Genomic DNA, 15,414 nt, shown 5'->3' on the forward strand with positions numbered 1-15,414 from the left:
GTTCGCTTCCATCACATTGGTCACGTTTAATCATGTATTTATTCTATTTAAAGCAGTGTTGAGCGCCACCTGCTGTCAGCCGTAGGCGATGAGGGCTCAGGCTTTGCAATAACGTCAAACTAACCAGCTTTAAAATGCCATCTATGTGTCGCAGAGGTACACGTTTATACGCTAGCGTTAGAGTTCATGGGTAAAAACCCTATAAACTGAAGCACTTACAATATTAATCTATTACTATTTGTCTCACATCAATAGCTCAACTATAGACACTTCCAAAGAGAGACGATCGAATGAGATTCTGGATGGGAAACGGCACTTGTTATTTCGGTGTCTTCATAATCCGTAACACTACATTCTGTTCACGTGTAATTTAGTAGTTCGTATTATGTTCTTTGGATTAAATGCATTCGCAGATTTCATGCTTGATGCAGTTAAAATCAGCGTCTTTCCTCTTCATTTGGTGAATGCATGTTTTTGAGAGAGTTAATTGGACATTTTTTTTTGTTTATATATGACTTATTGAGTTTATTTCTCCATTTTATAAGTGAAGTAATATATTCCCCCTAAAAAACCCTCAGAAAGCCGTGCATGGTGTACCGTGTAAAAGCGAAACGATCCCAGGCGATTACGTCACGACAGCAGAATGTAATCATGTGTTTTGTTTTTGAGACGTTGTGTTCGCTGTGCTGAAAGGACTTTGTAAATTTTGTAAGCTGGCTTTTTTTTTTTACTCATTAGCCGAACTTAGTGTGTTAGCACTTCAAGTCCTAATTAAATGATATACATCGTTCTTGGTCGTCATGTTTGTTTTTATTTAATTAAGGGTATAAAACATGGAACAGGTTTGTATGTTCGTCGAGCAGCAAGTGATTTTCCTCCCAAAATTTAAATAAAAAAAAGGCTAAACATTGAGATGCAAACTGTAGTATCATGTTTTCTCGGAATGGTCGTCTGTGATGCGGATCGCTGTGTGTTCGGACGGGTTCGCTCCTTCCGAGGAGCTGCCGCTGAACGTGATGTAGGAGTAAATCAGTCCCGCTGAGATGCTGAAACGTGGAGAAACTCGAGCGTTAGGAGACGGACGTCAGCCATGCAGAGGAAATATGACTTTAAGGCGTTTCTTACCATATATTCAGGCCTATAAAGTTCGTCCATGAGAAGATATAGTCTCCACCAACAAACATGCCGATATACATCACAGCAACATTCTGAGAGGGAACAAGATGACTTATGAAAGCCCTAATGAACATATGATGGATAAACTATATGTAATTAGGGATGCACCGATCTGAAAATGTTGATAATTCTTTATATTTGAAAGCCGATATATAAGCCGATAAATCAAAATCCAAATTTTGGTCGATACCGATAACTCTTACTATTTAAAAGCCGATGACCGATATATTGGCCGATAAATCTATATCCAAATTTTGGTCGATACGATAACTCTTTATGTTTGAAAGCTGATAACCGATATATTGACCGATAAATCTATATCCAAATTTTGGTCGATACGATAACTCTTAATATTTAAAAGCCGATAACCGATATATTGGCCGATAAATCTAGATCCGAATTTTGGCCGATATCGATAACTCTTTATATTTAAAAGCCGATAACCGATATATTGGCCGATAAATCTAGATCCGAATTTTGGCCGATATCGATAACTCTTTATATTTAAAAGCCGATAACCGATATATTGGCCGATAAATCTAGATCCAAATTTTGACCGATACCGATAACTCTTTATATTTAAAAGCCGATAACCGATATATTGGCCGATAAATCTAGATCCAAATTTTGACCGATACCGATAACTCTTTATATTTAAAAGCCGATAACCGAAGTATTTTGGCCGATACCAATAACTCTTTATGTTTGAAAGTCGATAAGTGAAGTATTTTGGCCGATAAATCTAGATCCAAATTTTAACCGATACAGACAACTCTCAATATTTAAAAGCCGATAACCGATATATTGGCCGATAAATCTAGATCCAAATTTTGGTCGATGCCGATAACTCTTTATATTTGAAAGCCGATAACTGATATATTGGCCGATAAATCTAGATCCAAATTTTGACCGATACCGATAACTCTTTATATTTAAAAGCCAATAACCGATATATTGGCCGATAAATCTAGATCCAAATTTTGGGCGATACGATAACTCTTTATATTTAAAAGCCAATAACCGATATATTGGCCGATAAATCAAAATCCAAATTTTGCATGATAATTCTTTATATTTAAAGGCCGATAAATCTAGATCCAAATTTTGGTCGATACGATAACTCTTAATATTTAAAAGCTGATAACCGATATATTGGCCAATAAATCTAGAAACAAATTTTGTCCTATACGATAACTCTTTATATTTAAAAAACTATATATTGGCCGATAAATCTAGACCCAAATTTTGGTCGATACGATAACTCTTTATATTTAAAAGCTTTATATTCTAAAAGCTTTATTTTTTAAAGTAATTTGAGAGCCTGATTAAGAAAAACAAAAGTCTCACAATTAAAAACCACGATCCAAACACACTTATAATGTACTCATTATAATCTTAAGAAGCCGATATGACAGAACATGTTGCACTTCACTGTATTTTCCTTTTTTGAAGTGATTCCAATCATATTTCAAGCAATTCATAAGAATTGTTGAACTGTGTGCATCTGAAGAGTCTCAGCTCAAAGAAATAATACATTATTTATCAGCTTCAATATATCTGCCACATTTTCTTATCGGGCCGATAACAATATATCGTGCATCTCAAATGTAAACACTTTGAATAAACAACCATTCAAAAGTTTGAAATCTGTAAGACTTTTTAATAAAAATAATAAAAACAGTGAAATATTATTATAATGAAAATCAGGGGTGTCAAACTGGACCACAACCCTGCAGAGTTTAGCTTCAACCCTAATTAAGCACACCTGATCAGCTAATCAAGTCCTTCAGGCTCATTTGAAAACTGCAAGTGTGTGTGTGTGTGTTGAAGCAGGGTTGGAACTAATCTCTGTAGAGCTGTGGCCCTCCAGGAACTGAGTTTGACAAATCATCAGTTTTCTATGTGAGTATACAGTAAAGTGTAATTTATTCCTGTGATTTTCAGCATCATTACTCCAGTCTTCAGTGTCACATGACCCTTCAGAAATCACTCTAATATGAGGATCTGATGATCAAGACACATTTATGATTATTATCAGTGTTGAAACTGATTCTTTGATGAATAGAAATTTCATAAGAACCGCATTTATTTTTGTAATGTCTTTACTGTCACTTTTGATCAATTTAATGCGTCCTTGATGAATAAAAACATTAATCTTACAGACCCTAAACTTCTGAACAGTAGTGTACATTAAAATAATAAATATAATTAGTGAAGATACTTTAATCGCTCCAACGACTGTCGTTGTCAGTGCCGTGTTGTAAAAGCTGCAGAGGATGATAGAATACATCAAAATAAACCTGAAACGGGATATAAGATTGTAGTTATTTATAAATCCATATATCATCCAATTTTAAAAACATCATAAGTCAGACTCACCCCATGACACAAGACAGTAAAAAATAAAATATGAATGTAAAAGACAGCCATCCCTCAAAGGCAAGGGCCTTAAAACAAGGAGGAACATATGTTAATATTCTCTAATTATTGATTTTATCTTCATGTTCTCACTCACCTTTTGTAAATCTCCAGAGTAAGCGCTCACCAGCACAGTTGGTATAATAATGATAAATGCATTATAAAACAAAACTCCATATTTCCCGAGCTCCTGTAATGACAGAAAGAAGTGTTTGCGTTGGGTTTGGCTGTTGTAAAGTTTTCAAAGCAACAGTTCTCAAGTTATAATTGCATTATTACAGGTGAAACTCAAAAAAGTAAAATATCGTGCATAAGTTAATTTATTTATTTCAGAAACTAATATATTATATAGGCTCATTACATGCAAAGTGAGATATTTCAAGCCTTTATTTGTTATAATTGTGATGATTATGGCTTTAACCCCAAATTAAAAATTAGTATATTGTGAAAAGGTTTTCATATCTGTAAGCCATAATCATCACAATTATAACAAATAAAGGCTTGAAACATCTCACTTTGCATGTAATGAGTCTATATAATATATTAGTTTCACGTTTACGTTGAATTACTGAAATAAATGAACTATATTCTAATTTTTCCAGTTTCACCTGTATTTACAGAAACATCCTGATAACTAATGCCGTCATAAAGTACCTCCATTCCAAGTTTCTTCTTGGTGTAAACGCCACTGCCGGCCGTGAAGACGTCGTTCAGCAGAACAAACGTGTAGCCTTCCGCATTAAAGGACAGATCCGAGCTGAAGATTCAAGTCACATTTATTTATACAGCGCTTTTCACAATATACATCGTTTCAAAGCAGCTTTACAGAAAATCCACGAGTGCGTATTATAATTCAGAGTGATGTGAAATCAGAGGAAACTCACATGTACATATACAAAATCACAGAGAGCGAAAAATGTATGAATTTAAACAATGTAATAATTAAAGGTGTGCTCATTGAAAACTCTGTGAACCCCAACATGATTGTAAAGCGCTTTGGGTACAGTAACGCATATAAAAAGCGCTATATAAATGCCTCATTCATTGAAAACATGCTGTGTTTATTTGCATGAACATTGATTTGTGTGTTCTTCAACTGTACCTCGCTGCGATCAGAGCGCCCAGAACTATCGCCAGAACACTGAACACCAGCGACGACGGGAAGGTTTTTCTGCACATACACACAGTTTAAGCATCATTTGAAAAAAATAACAATTTTTTTTGTAACTATAAAAAATATCATTAATTTTAATCATCAAACACAGAAAAAAGCACACAAATAAACACATTAAAGAAAACAGCTCTTGTCATGGACCGTAACAATAAAGAATACGTCTATGGACGTAACAATTCTATAATTATTAGTGCAGTGCTCGTGCAAAATCAGTTTTAGTGTGTTTGTTACAATTATACAAGAAAAGTTCAGTGACATTTTTATTTGTGCATGGTAGACAACAAATACTGATACTGACATAATGACATACAATAAATATGGAAAATTGAACTACAATGGTTGCATAATTTATACAGGAGAAACCCAGAAGATTAGAATATGGTGCAAAAGTTCATTTATTTCAGTATTTCAACATATTATATAGACTCATTACATGCAAAGTGAGATATTTCAAGCCTTTATTTGTTATAATTTTGATGATTAAAATTAGAATATTGTGAAAAAGTTTTCATATCTGTAAGCCATAATCATCACAATTATGACAAATAAAGGCTTGAAATATCTCACTTTGCATGTATTGAGTCTATATAATATATTAGTGTCACCTTTTAAGTTGAATTACTGAAATAAATGAACTTTTGCACCATAGTCTAATTTTCTGAGTTTCACCTGAAATTTATAATGTTTTTTAGTAATTGGTGTGTTTGAGTGCTCATTGTTATAATTACACAGCAAAAGTTCAGTAATATTTGTATTAGTGCATAGCTGAGTGAGTGTTTATGACAGATTGTTTCTTTTTAAACCACAACCTTCTAAACATCTTCAATGTGTGCTTATTTTACCGATATATTTAACGATATCTACATTTCTCATCCAAACAACGTCAAACTCGGCACTGGACTTACTCGCGCCCGTAGCAAGACACCCGTCAAGTTTGAAATCCATAGGACTAACGGTTCAAGAGATATGCGAATAACAGACACACACACACACACACAGACATTCCTGTAATTTATAGATAGATGAACATTTGAATCATTAATATAATTATATTATAAATTATAATAAAGTAATTACGACCATAACGATAAAGACTACGTCTCTGCATGTAATAATATTATTATAATATTATAAATGAGAGTACATACCTCAGTATCCTTGATTCCATGATCATTGTCAGTAAAATGGTGAATTTTCTGAGTACGGTGAACATGGGTAAACTGAGGAACACAAGAACATCATCTTCATACGAGTGTCACATTTTACATTTAAGGTACATTATGTAACTTTTTTGTCAATAGATTATTCCAAAACCGATTTGAAAAGTTTGGCCAATACCGATAACCGATAATTCCTTATTAGCGATATATTGGCAGATAAATCTAAATCCAAATTTTTATATAATTTCCAGAGAGCCTGATTACAAAAGCCATGTCCTTAGCATTCAATTTTAATGTTCTTATTATGATGTTATGTAACCGATATGACACACGTTAGTTGTACTTCACTGTAAAGTGTTTTCAATCATATTTTAAGTAATTTAAAAACATTATGTTGAATAATGCACATCTGAAGAGTCTCAGCTGAAGGAAAAATACATTATTAATCGGCTTTAATATATCAGACACATTTTCTCGGATATCAGATAACAACATATATCGGCTGAAACCAATTTATTGCGCATCCCTTAGAAATACAACTGTTCATGGTTAGTTCAGGTCCATTAAATAATGTAAGTACAACTTTAGATTTTAATAATGCATTAGAACATTAATTAACATTAACTGAGATTAATTAATGTGTTAATACTAAATTTCCCTGTTAGTTAATGCAGTAAACTAACGTTAACAAATGGAACTTTGTTCTTTTTATGGAAAACTCTTGTGTTTCTGATTTATTTACCTCAGTTTCTTTGTTCCTCCCAGTCCGGTCACATGATTGCCCACATACAGCAATGGCAAAGGAAAAATCTATATAAAAATAATATTATCAATGAGCAAAGAGGTGTGATAAGTGTGATTAAAAACAAAATGACACATTACATTACCTTTCCAGGGATAGTTTTGTCAAAGTCCTGAAAATGGATCACTTTGTTCTTTTTGGCAACAAACAGAATGATGATTGTTGCTGCCATCTATGACAAAATAAAGACAAAATAAAAACTGATAGATTTCGTGTGTTGTTAATGAAATAACTTTTGATTTATTTTTTAAAAATGTTTCTCACCTGCCCAATTCCAAGAAACATAAATGAGGGAAACCTACCAAATACAACAACAAACACCACATTGATTGAATGAATGAATCATAATGTTATTATGTAGGCCTATGAATGAACAACATATAAACATGAGCATGAATTATGAAACCCGGATGTTGACACTTACTTGTACTGGGTTAAAATACATTTATTCACCACGATGATGAAAAACGAACAACATGCGTAAAACACGGCGGAGAAAAACTTCATGAATTTCGTGTGTTTAATGTCGTCGTTTAACATCATCTTTCTTTCGGTTTCTTTAGTCTCCATTAATCCTCATAGTTTTCTCTCTTTCTTCGGCGGTCTGGAGACTAACATGCTGTTGCTGAACCCGAAGTGTACACACACTAAACAGGTTATTTAATAATTATTCATGAATTGTGAGAGGAACGACTGAGGAACGACAGCTCTCGTAGAATGACTAATAACTAATATGACAGGGGGTGTGGTCTTAGAGAGGGCGGGGTTTAGAGGCGCGGAAACGGTCTGTGATTTGTTGAAGCCCGCCCTTTTCACAAACTGCGATGACGCGATTTAACGGTCATCATCATCAACATCGTAAATCATGCAAAATTATATATATATATGGAATTATATATATATATATATATATATATATATATATATATATATATATATATATATATAATTATAATATGTGAGTTCATTACTCACATCACTAGTTTATTGTAATTTTATGCAAAGGTAGCCTATTACTTTCGCATCAAATTACAATAAACTAGTCATACCGCTGTGGGAGTGGCGGTGAAGTTGACATCTTTCTTCTGACTACCATTATTAATCTTTCATTATTAATCTCTTTTTCCTCTTTTTGAAAGTTGTGAAATCACTATGTGGAGTTTTACTTTTGCTATTTAAGCAAATGGGAACACAAAAAATATATGTAGTCTCCTATTCAGTTTCCACCACTGTGAAAGAAATCAAGTTTTGGTATATCTTATTAGGCCCTAATGATATTAATAAATAATAATAAAAAAGAAATTAATAAAAGTATGTTTGCTGCAGTTGAAATAAAATTGGCCTGTTCCTGATTTCGCCACTAGATGTCAGTGGATGCCACCAAATCGACGTCATTCCCTTGTGAGCCACAGTATGCGCTGTTCAGTGTTCAGTAATGATTCCAGGTAAGCATCAATCTCTACGTTTGAGCTTTTCATCAATCTGTCCATGTTAACAACACCATTGTTGTTCTAAAAAGTTGCCTGCAGTAATATTTTGTAAACGAGTGTCATTGATCATCTGACTCTCAATTTCAGGTGTTCGAAACATTTGGAAACTGGTCCACCAGTGGCCTGTTTTTGCACAAAGCTGGTTTCAGTTGCTACTGTAATATTTACCCCTTGGGTCATGTTACACTACTATTAATCAGGTAAATTCGAGATTAGTTAGACCAAACTGGTTATTCGAGCTCAGGAAGGTGGATTGGTTCGGATAAACTGCTTTTCTTTCCATTTAAACACAAACTTATTCTGGGTCAGACATTCGCAGGCCAAAACTGGACCAGTGACGTAGCCTATATGTCATAATGCCACGCTCCCTGATCTCGCTACAAATTAAAGCAGTTTACAGTGAAAACAAATTTTTAGACGACAAAATTGCTCATATTTTGCTGATATTTATTTACATTATATGAATTATAATCACTTTTAATTCATATTATGCAGTCCAATAATCATTATAGCCTATTAATTGACAAGTAGGCTAACATTAAATGTCGCTTACATTAATATAAGTCTACGTGTCTTCATTTGTGCTCTTTGTGAACCTATAATTATTAGGCCTATTTCTTACGTCATGCATTCTCAAACGATTGTTTTTTCCTGCGCCTACGCTTAATTTTAAGTTCATTAGTCATATTCATGATCTCAATCTTCAGAAGAGAAATGAACGGCGTCTCCGTGTCACACTTTCAGAGTTAACGGAATAGTTCACTTAAAAAATGAAAATGCTGTCAACATATTAGGCTACTCATCCTCAAGTTGTTTCAATCCTCTATTAATTTATTTCTTCCGCTCAACACAAAATACGCTATTTTGAAGAAATAACTATGGAAGTCAATCCATCACTGTCTATACCGACATTCCTCAAAATATCTTCTTTTGTGTTCATTCATACAGGTTTGAAACTTGAGGGTGAGTAAGTTTGCCTCATGGTGCGTCACGTCCGGTTTGGCGGTTTTCAAATGCGGAAGTAAAAACTTCTTACAAAACCGACTCTAGAACATAGACAGTAAAAGAAAGCTTAAAGGTGCAATGTGTAACAAAGTTGAGTATCTATTAACAGAAATGCAATATGACATCCATAACTATGTTTTCAGTGGTGTATAAAGAACTTACTTAATTAGCCGTAATGTTTTTATTACCTTAGAATGAGACATTAATAGCTCCATAACCGCGGGAATCCCCTTCTATGAAGGTCGCCATGTTGTGACGTCATATTCCTACCGTAGCCGAACGCGAACAAACAGCGCTACAGAACGCGTTTCATCACTACCTTGAAAGAGAAGTAGCGGAAAGCTGGAAGCTAGCCTTACACTCCGTGAGTAGTGACTTTTCCCTTGTGAGTGGTGTAAAATATGTAGTTGGGATTGTTTCATGTAACTTAGTTCTCCCTCGCTGTGTTATGGGTTTGTTATGTTGGGGATAGATGTGCTGTTACGTGAGACAGCTGATGATTAGTATTCATGTCATTGACCGTAAAACAGTACGTTACAGGAATCACTAACCCGTCGATAGAGACTTTTACTAAAGTCTTTTATCACTCAAGTCGATCGCGAAGAATTTTAAAAATCAGAGAAAAAAAGCCTATTGTGTGTAGTAAATAGTATCTATGGGATGCGGAGATGACATGATTGTAACAGCGCGCGCACTTCCGACCTTTGGACTCATGCGGACGCGTCCCAGCTCAGCCACAGTAACAGCTCATATTAGCCAGCTAAACTATTACTACCCTCTTAGAAAAAATATATAGCTGCTCCCTCGCTGTATTATGGGTTTGCTACAGTATGTGTGGAGAAATGTGCTGCTGGTTACGTTTGTGAGACAATCAGCTGATTATTATTTTATTAAATTATATATTAAAACCCTTGATCCTCACCTGACTATGGCTTTGTAAACAGACAGTATTCATGATGTGGTTTATAATGGACTGTGGTACAGAAACAGTGACAATGTTACACACTCTTGGCTTACTCTGGCTATTCTCTGCTGTCTCAGCCGACGAGATGTTTGTCCCGTTTTAGCAACCGTAGCTTCTTCGAAAGGGAGGGGTGAGCAGTGGGCGGAGCCCTTAGTGCAAACCTGGTGCAAACTCGCAACCGAACCACTAGATGTCGCTAAAAGTCACACATTGCTCCTTTAAACTGCGTTTCATACGTTTATTTTTATATTTAAATCCAGTTCTTACATAATTTTTCTATGCCATTTAAAGTCGTTCACACACAAGGACGATATTCTCACAGCTGGATAATGGCATAGAGAAACGATAGAAAAGCGATCGATGTGATCACTTTCAGAATGATTTTATCCAGATAATGAACGATAACAACATTGGCAGCCAATCAGAATCCATCCTGCTGTAACGAGCACGCGCGTTTAAAGTGACAGTTTTATTTATTGTTGTTTACTTTTTTGTTTATTTATTCTGCTAGGCTATTTATCAACTTTTAACTTATTAATTCTGTAGGCCTATTTTTTCTTTATTTATTGACTTATTGATTATTTATTGTTTATTGATTGGTTGATTATTTATTGTTTATTTATTTATTGACATTAACTTATTGATTGATATTTATTGACTGCATTATGTGTTGACGTATTGATTGATTGATTATTTATTTATTGTCTTATTGATTGATTATGTATTGTTTATTTATTTATTGACTTATTGATTGATTATTTATTGTTTATTTATACATTTATTTATTGACATTTATTATTTATTTACTGATTGATTGTTTATTTACTTATTTCTTTAGGCTATTTGTCAACTTATTTACTTATTTACTATATATTATTTATATTATTTACTTATATTATTTATTTATTGACTGTTTGTTGACCTAATCAAATCAGGTAAAATTATCATCCGACTCATATTATTTCTTTTACACTAGTGTGAAATATTAAAAAACTGAAGAAGAAAAAAAAAAGATTTTATTTCATTAAAAAAGAAGAGCATACAAAGAATATATACAGTATATTGTAGTTAATAATGTCTGGAACAATCAGCAAAAAATGCAATCTAATGCAGAAACTACTGAAGCTGCCAAGATCCATGATTATAGAGATGATCCTCGCTTATTCAAGGTCGCTTGTGTTTGCGATTCTTCTTGATCTTGTCCAAGACTCTCTTCAGTTTGGGATGAGCACAGATCTTTCTGTTTTTGATGTGCATTCTGAAGAGCGGGGAACAAAGTAAGCACATGATTCATTAGTGTTTGTGCTTATTTAACTCATCCTTCCCACGGGTCATTTTGACCCGAAACTCATTAAAAAAATTAAACTTAAATAATAGTGTTCATCAGAGTCCAACACCCAGGACTTTCTTCGCACTTGAACCACGAATACACACAGACAATTATATGGATTCGAGGTTGTGGTTGAAAAGTAACGATTCCTCATATACTCAATATAGAACGATTAATCATAATTAATCGCATCCAAAATAAAAGTTTGCATTTAATATGTGTGTAATGTGTATAATTCTTTTTTATATATAAATACAGACACTTGCATGTATATATTTAAGAAATATTTGCATGGTATTATATATATAAATATATTATGAAAACACAAACTTTTATTAATGATGCGATTAATCGCGATTAATCGTTTCAGAGCCCAAGAAATAAAGCCATCTAGAGTCATGAAATATCATGTTATATTATTTATTTAACACAAGCGGTCGGCAAAGTCACACAATGTCAGATATTTTGAGCTGAATTAAAAGGGTTATGCATGGAAGCTTGTATCCGCCATAGGACGAAAAATAAAAAAGGCACTTGCGACTTTTTATCTCACAATTCTGACTTTTTTCTGACAATTGCGTGTCATAAAGTCAGAATTGCGAGATATAATTTCAGAATGGATTGATAGACTCAAAATTGCGTCTTGTGAAGTCAGAATTGTGAGATATAAACTATTAAAGACTAAAGTTAGTCTTTTTTTCCCTTTAGAATTGGCCTGATAACTCGTTAACTCCTTATGTCGCACAATTCTTAGAAAAGATGTCAGAATTTCAAGAAATAAACTCACAATTGTGAGAAAAAAGTCTAGCGACATTTTTTACTTGCGACTTTATTTCTCACAATTCTAACTTCATATCTCGCAATTGTGCGATAAAAAGCCGCAATATTTTTTTAATTTTTTTTTATTCAGTGGCGGAAATAAGCTTCCATGTTTATGCGTGAAATTGTGAGGTTTTTTTGTGTGTTTTTTTTTTTTTTTTTTTTTGTGGAATGTGATTAAATGACTTATTTATTATGTATTGGTCAAATCTATTCATTTAAAGGTAGGGCCTAAATAAAAAATAACCAAAAATATCCAATAAAATGATAAAATAAAATAAATAAAATAAAAAAAAAGTATAATTTGAGGGCTTAGATTAATTTGGCATATGTGTGTGTGAAGGATAAACACTCACATGAGTGCATCGATCTCACAGCGGCCAGATCTGCTCTGTAGGTAGTATCTCTGGACTTGATGCAGTTTCTGCAGTGGGATTTTCCTGGTTACAGCCAGACAGCATGTGGGAATGGCATTGGTACTGGCTGAAACAAAAAGCAGGATCTACTATTATTGAACATCTGTGTTCATGTCAATATAATACTGATTCAACAGCGATGTTTTTCAGCTCAGAAAACAAGCATGACAACAAACACAGACACGTTATAGCTAATGATAGAGGGCATGATTTACATTCTCTGCGGCTCAGAGCGATGCAAGTCACGACACATTTTACTGTATCTTTATGACTTACAGAAGCTTAATAATGACATGTACTATTCAGTAGAGCATCATGGGCTCGATTCCCAGGCCATGCATAAGCTTAATGAAAGAAACACAATGCATTGCATTAATGTGCACTACGATAAAAGCAGGTGTGCAACAAATACATAAATGTGAATGTGAACTGCACTAAAAGTTTAATAGAAGTCTATATATTACAAGAGAGTAAAAAGAGGAAAACAAACATCTAAACATTCTTAAATCAAGATGCATTTACTGGAGAAGAAGCAAAAAGTTAAGCTCGTAAGTTTGTGATTAAAACAAGAACATACAATGGAGTCAGAAAAATAAACTTAATTCAAATGGAAAATATGTGTTTTTTTCTGACCCATTAAGACACATTGTATGTATTAAGCACAAACTCACTTCATTTTTTATCAGTTTTTCATTAAAAAAAAATCATTGCATTAATGTGCGTCACTTTGCATAAAAGCAACAAATGCATAAATGTGAATAAAGTAAACTGCACTAAACATTGAGTAGAATTCATAATTCACATATTACAAATATTAATGTTTTTTTCTGTGTTTCTGTTTTGTTTTCCAGCACACATATCTAAACAATATTAAATCAAGACAGAAGAAAATGACTGAAGATATTAAGACATTAAAGATGTTTAATTTGTTAGTTTGTACAAATATTTGCCAATGGCAAAATAAATAATAATAATCTGACCGATTGACAGACAGTTTGCTTGTTTTTTGTTTTTTTTTAACAAACTGACTTCATTATAATCAGTTTTTCATTAAACAAACTTTTTTTTTTTTTGCTTCTCCAGTAAATATATCTTGATTTAAGAATGTTTGGATATTTGTGCTGGAAAACCAGACAGAAACACTGAGGAAAAGCATCATGTTTTGTCTATATTGGCAGTTCTGACCTTCGGTGAGGATGATGATGGCGACACACGTGAGCAGAAGGAGAGAAGTGGCTTTCAGCTCCATCGTGGAAACATCAGTAGTGACAGTGAATGAAGACACAAAGATCACTTAAACACACTTACGCAAGTTCGGTCCGCCCTCATCATCACCTGGCCTGTCTGAACTCATACATCACACCAAAGAAAACACTCTATACAAATCCATTATGAAATATCTTTTAAATGAAGCATTTGCCCTGCAGCACAATCTTCATTTCCTGCGCTCAGGTGAGGGCGGCTGATAGGTTATGCGTGACACGAGCACATAAAGTAACGATGTGTGTTTATGAGTTTCTCAGGTGTGTGTGAATTGATTTGTTACGGTCACTTGTCATGAGTGTCTCGATCGGGGTGTGTCGCAGTAATTGTGTTGTATATGTTTAAGCTTGTTTTCTGCTACTTTCTTTTTTAATATTGTTTCACTTTTGATCTTCCAGGAAATCCTGCTCATTCGAATGTGAAAATCATCAGTTTTTATTAAATAGCTTTTCCATGCAATAATAGACGTCCTCTTAAAGGATGCACTCAAATAAATGCGTCTGGATGAAATATACGCAGTGCTGCATGGGCTGAATTAAATGATTTGCCTTGCCCCCTTGGTATAAATATATAGCCTATGATCAAAGATTGCGGTAAAAGAATAAATCTGCATTGTTAATCCTTTTGATATTTTACTTTAAAAAATTGCAGAAATCTAACTTTTCATTGAAGTAAAAGAATTGAAAATCACATAATGAAATAAATGTTTTTTCTCCAAAACACGTTGGTAAAATGTTTTTGTCCCCTTTTATTAAAGTCAAAATGAAGTGTGTGTTCTGAGTTTGTCACACTACAGTAAAATTTGTTAGCAGCCACCCAGCCAAATTTGAATGGTAAAAAAGCCGCCAAGTGCATAAAAAAAGCTATAAAAATCTTGAAAAAATGTGCATTATTCTCTGCTCTCAAACGCTGGGGGGGGGGGGGGGGGGCGTGTCTGCAGGGGGCGTGTCCAAATTTAAATATGGACACCGATCTGTTTTGTAAGTGATGGCATCCAGGATAAACACATTTCCGTGACGAAGGCATAGTTAGCTGTAAAAATCAACTATATAGGCTATAATAGCCTATGACCTACCCTATCTCACGACCAATTCGTATACGAATTCGTACGAGTGATTAAAAAGTGGCTAATTTGTACGACCTCACTCGTATGAACTCATACAATTTGTCTAAACCCACGTGATGATTAGGTTTAGGGGCGGGGTCAGGGGTAGGTCATTCGTATGAATTCATACGAATTGGCCAATTCGTAAAATATGCAGGATTTACAGTAGCAAAATCGTAATAATTTGTACGAGTGAGGTCGTATGAATTGTTACGAATTAGCCACTTTGTAAAATTCGTACGAATTCCATGAGATCGGGTTGTCATGACAGTAGGCTAACTTGATATTGAGA

The 15,414-nt window shown here is 34.0% G+C and overlaps 2 protein-coding genes across 2 annotated transcripts; both read right to left on the reverse strand.

Annotated features, from left to right (window-relative positions):
- Nucleotides 1-684: 684 nt before the first annotated feature.
- On the reverse strand, nt 685-7,426 carry slc35d2 (solute carrier family 35 member D2). The gene is made up of 12 exons (XM_039653463.2): nt 7,155-7,426; nt 6,995-7,028; nt 6,816-6,902; nt 6,671-6,738; nt 5,917-5,988; nt 4,697-4,765; nt 4,249-4,351; nt 3,692-3,784; nt 3,556-3,623; nt 3,398-3,476; nt 1,126-1,208; nt 685-1,046 (listed from the first exon to the last, which is right to left on the reverse strand). Exons 1-12 carry the CDS (start codon nt 7,298-7,300, stop codon nt 929-931), a joined length of 1,020 nt encoding a protein of 339 aa, XP_039509397.2. The 5' UTR covers nt 7,301-7,426; the 3' UTR covers nt 685-928.
- A 3,804-nt stretch (nt 7,427-11,230) lies between these two features.
- On the reverse strand, nt 11,231-14,203 carry ccl27a (C-C motif chemokine ligand 27a). Its single transcript, XM_039653682.2, has 3 exons — nt 13,940-14,203; nt 12,695-12,821; nt 11,231-11,447 (listed from the first exon to the last, which is right to left on the reverse strand). Exons 1-3 carry the CDS (start codon nt 14,001-14,003, stop codon nt 11,354-11,356), a joined length of 285 nt encoding a protein of 94 aa, XP_039509616.2. The 5' UTR covers nt 14,004-14,203; the 3' UTR covers nt 11,231-11,353.
- Nucleotides 14,204-15,414: the final 1,211 nt, after the last annotated feature.

Source organism: Pimephales promelas, chromosome 14 (assembly GCF_988280905.1).
Source record: "Pimephales promelas chromosome 14, fPimPro1.hap1.1, whole genome shotgun sequence".
Classification (NCBI taxonomy): Eukaryota; Metazoa; Chordata; class Actinopteri; order Cypriniformes; family Leuciscidae; genus Pimephales; species Pimephales promelas.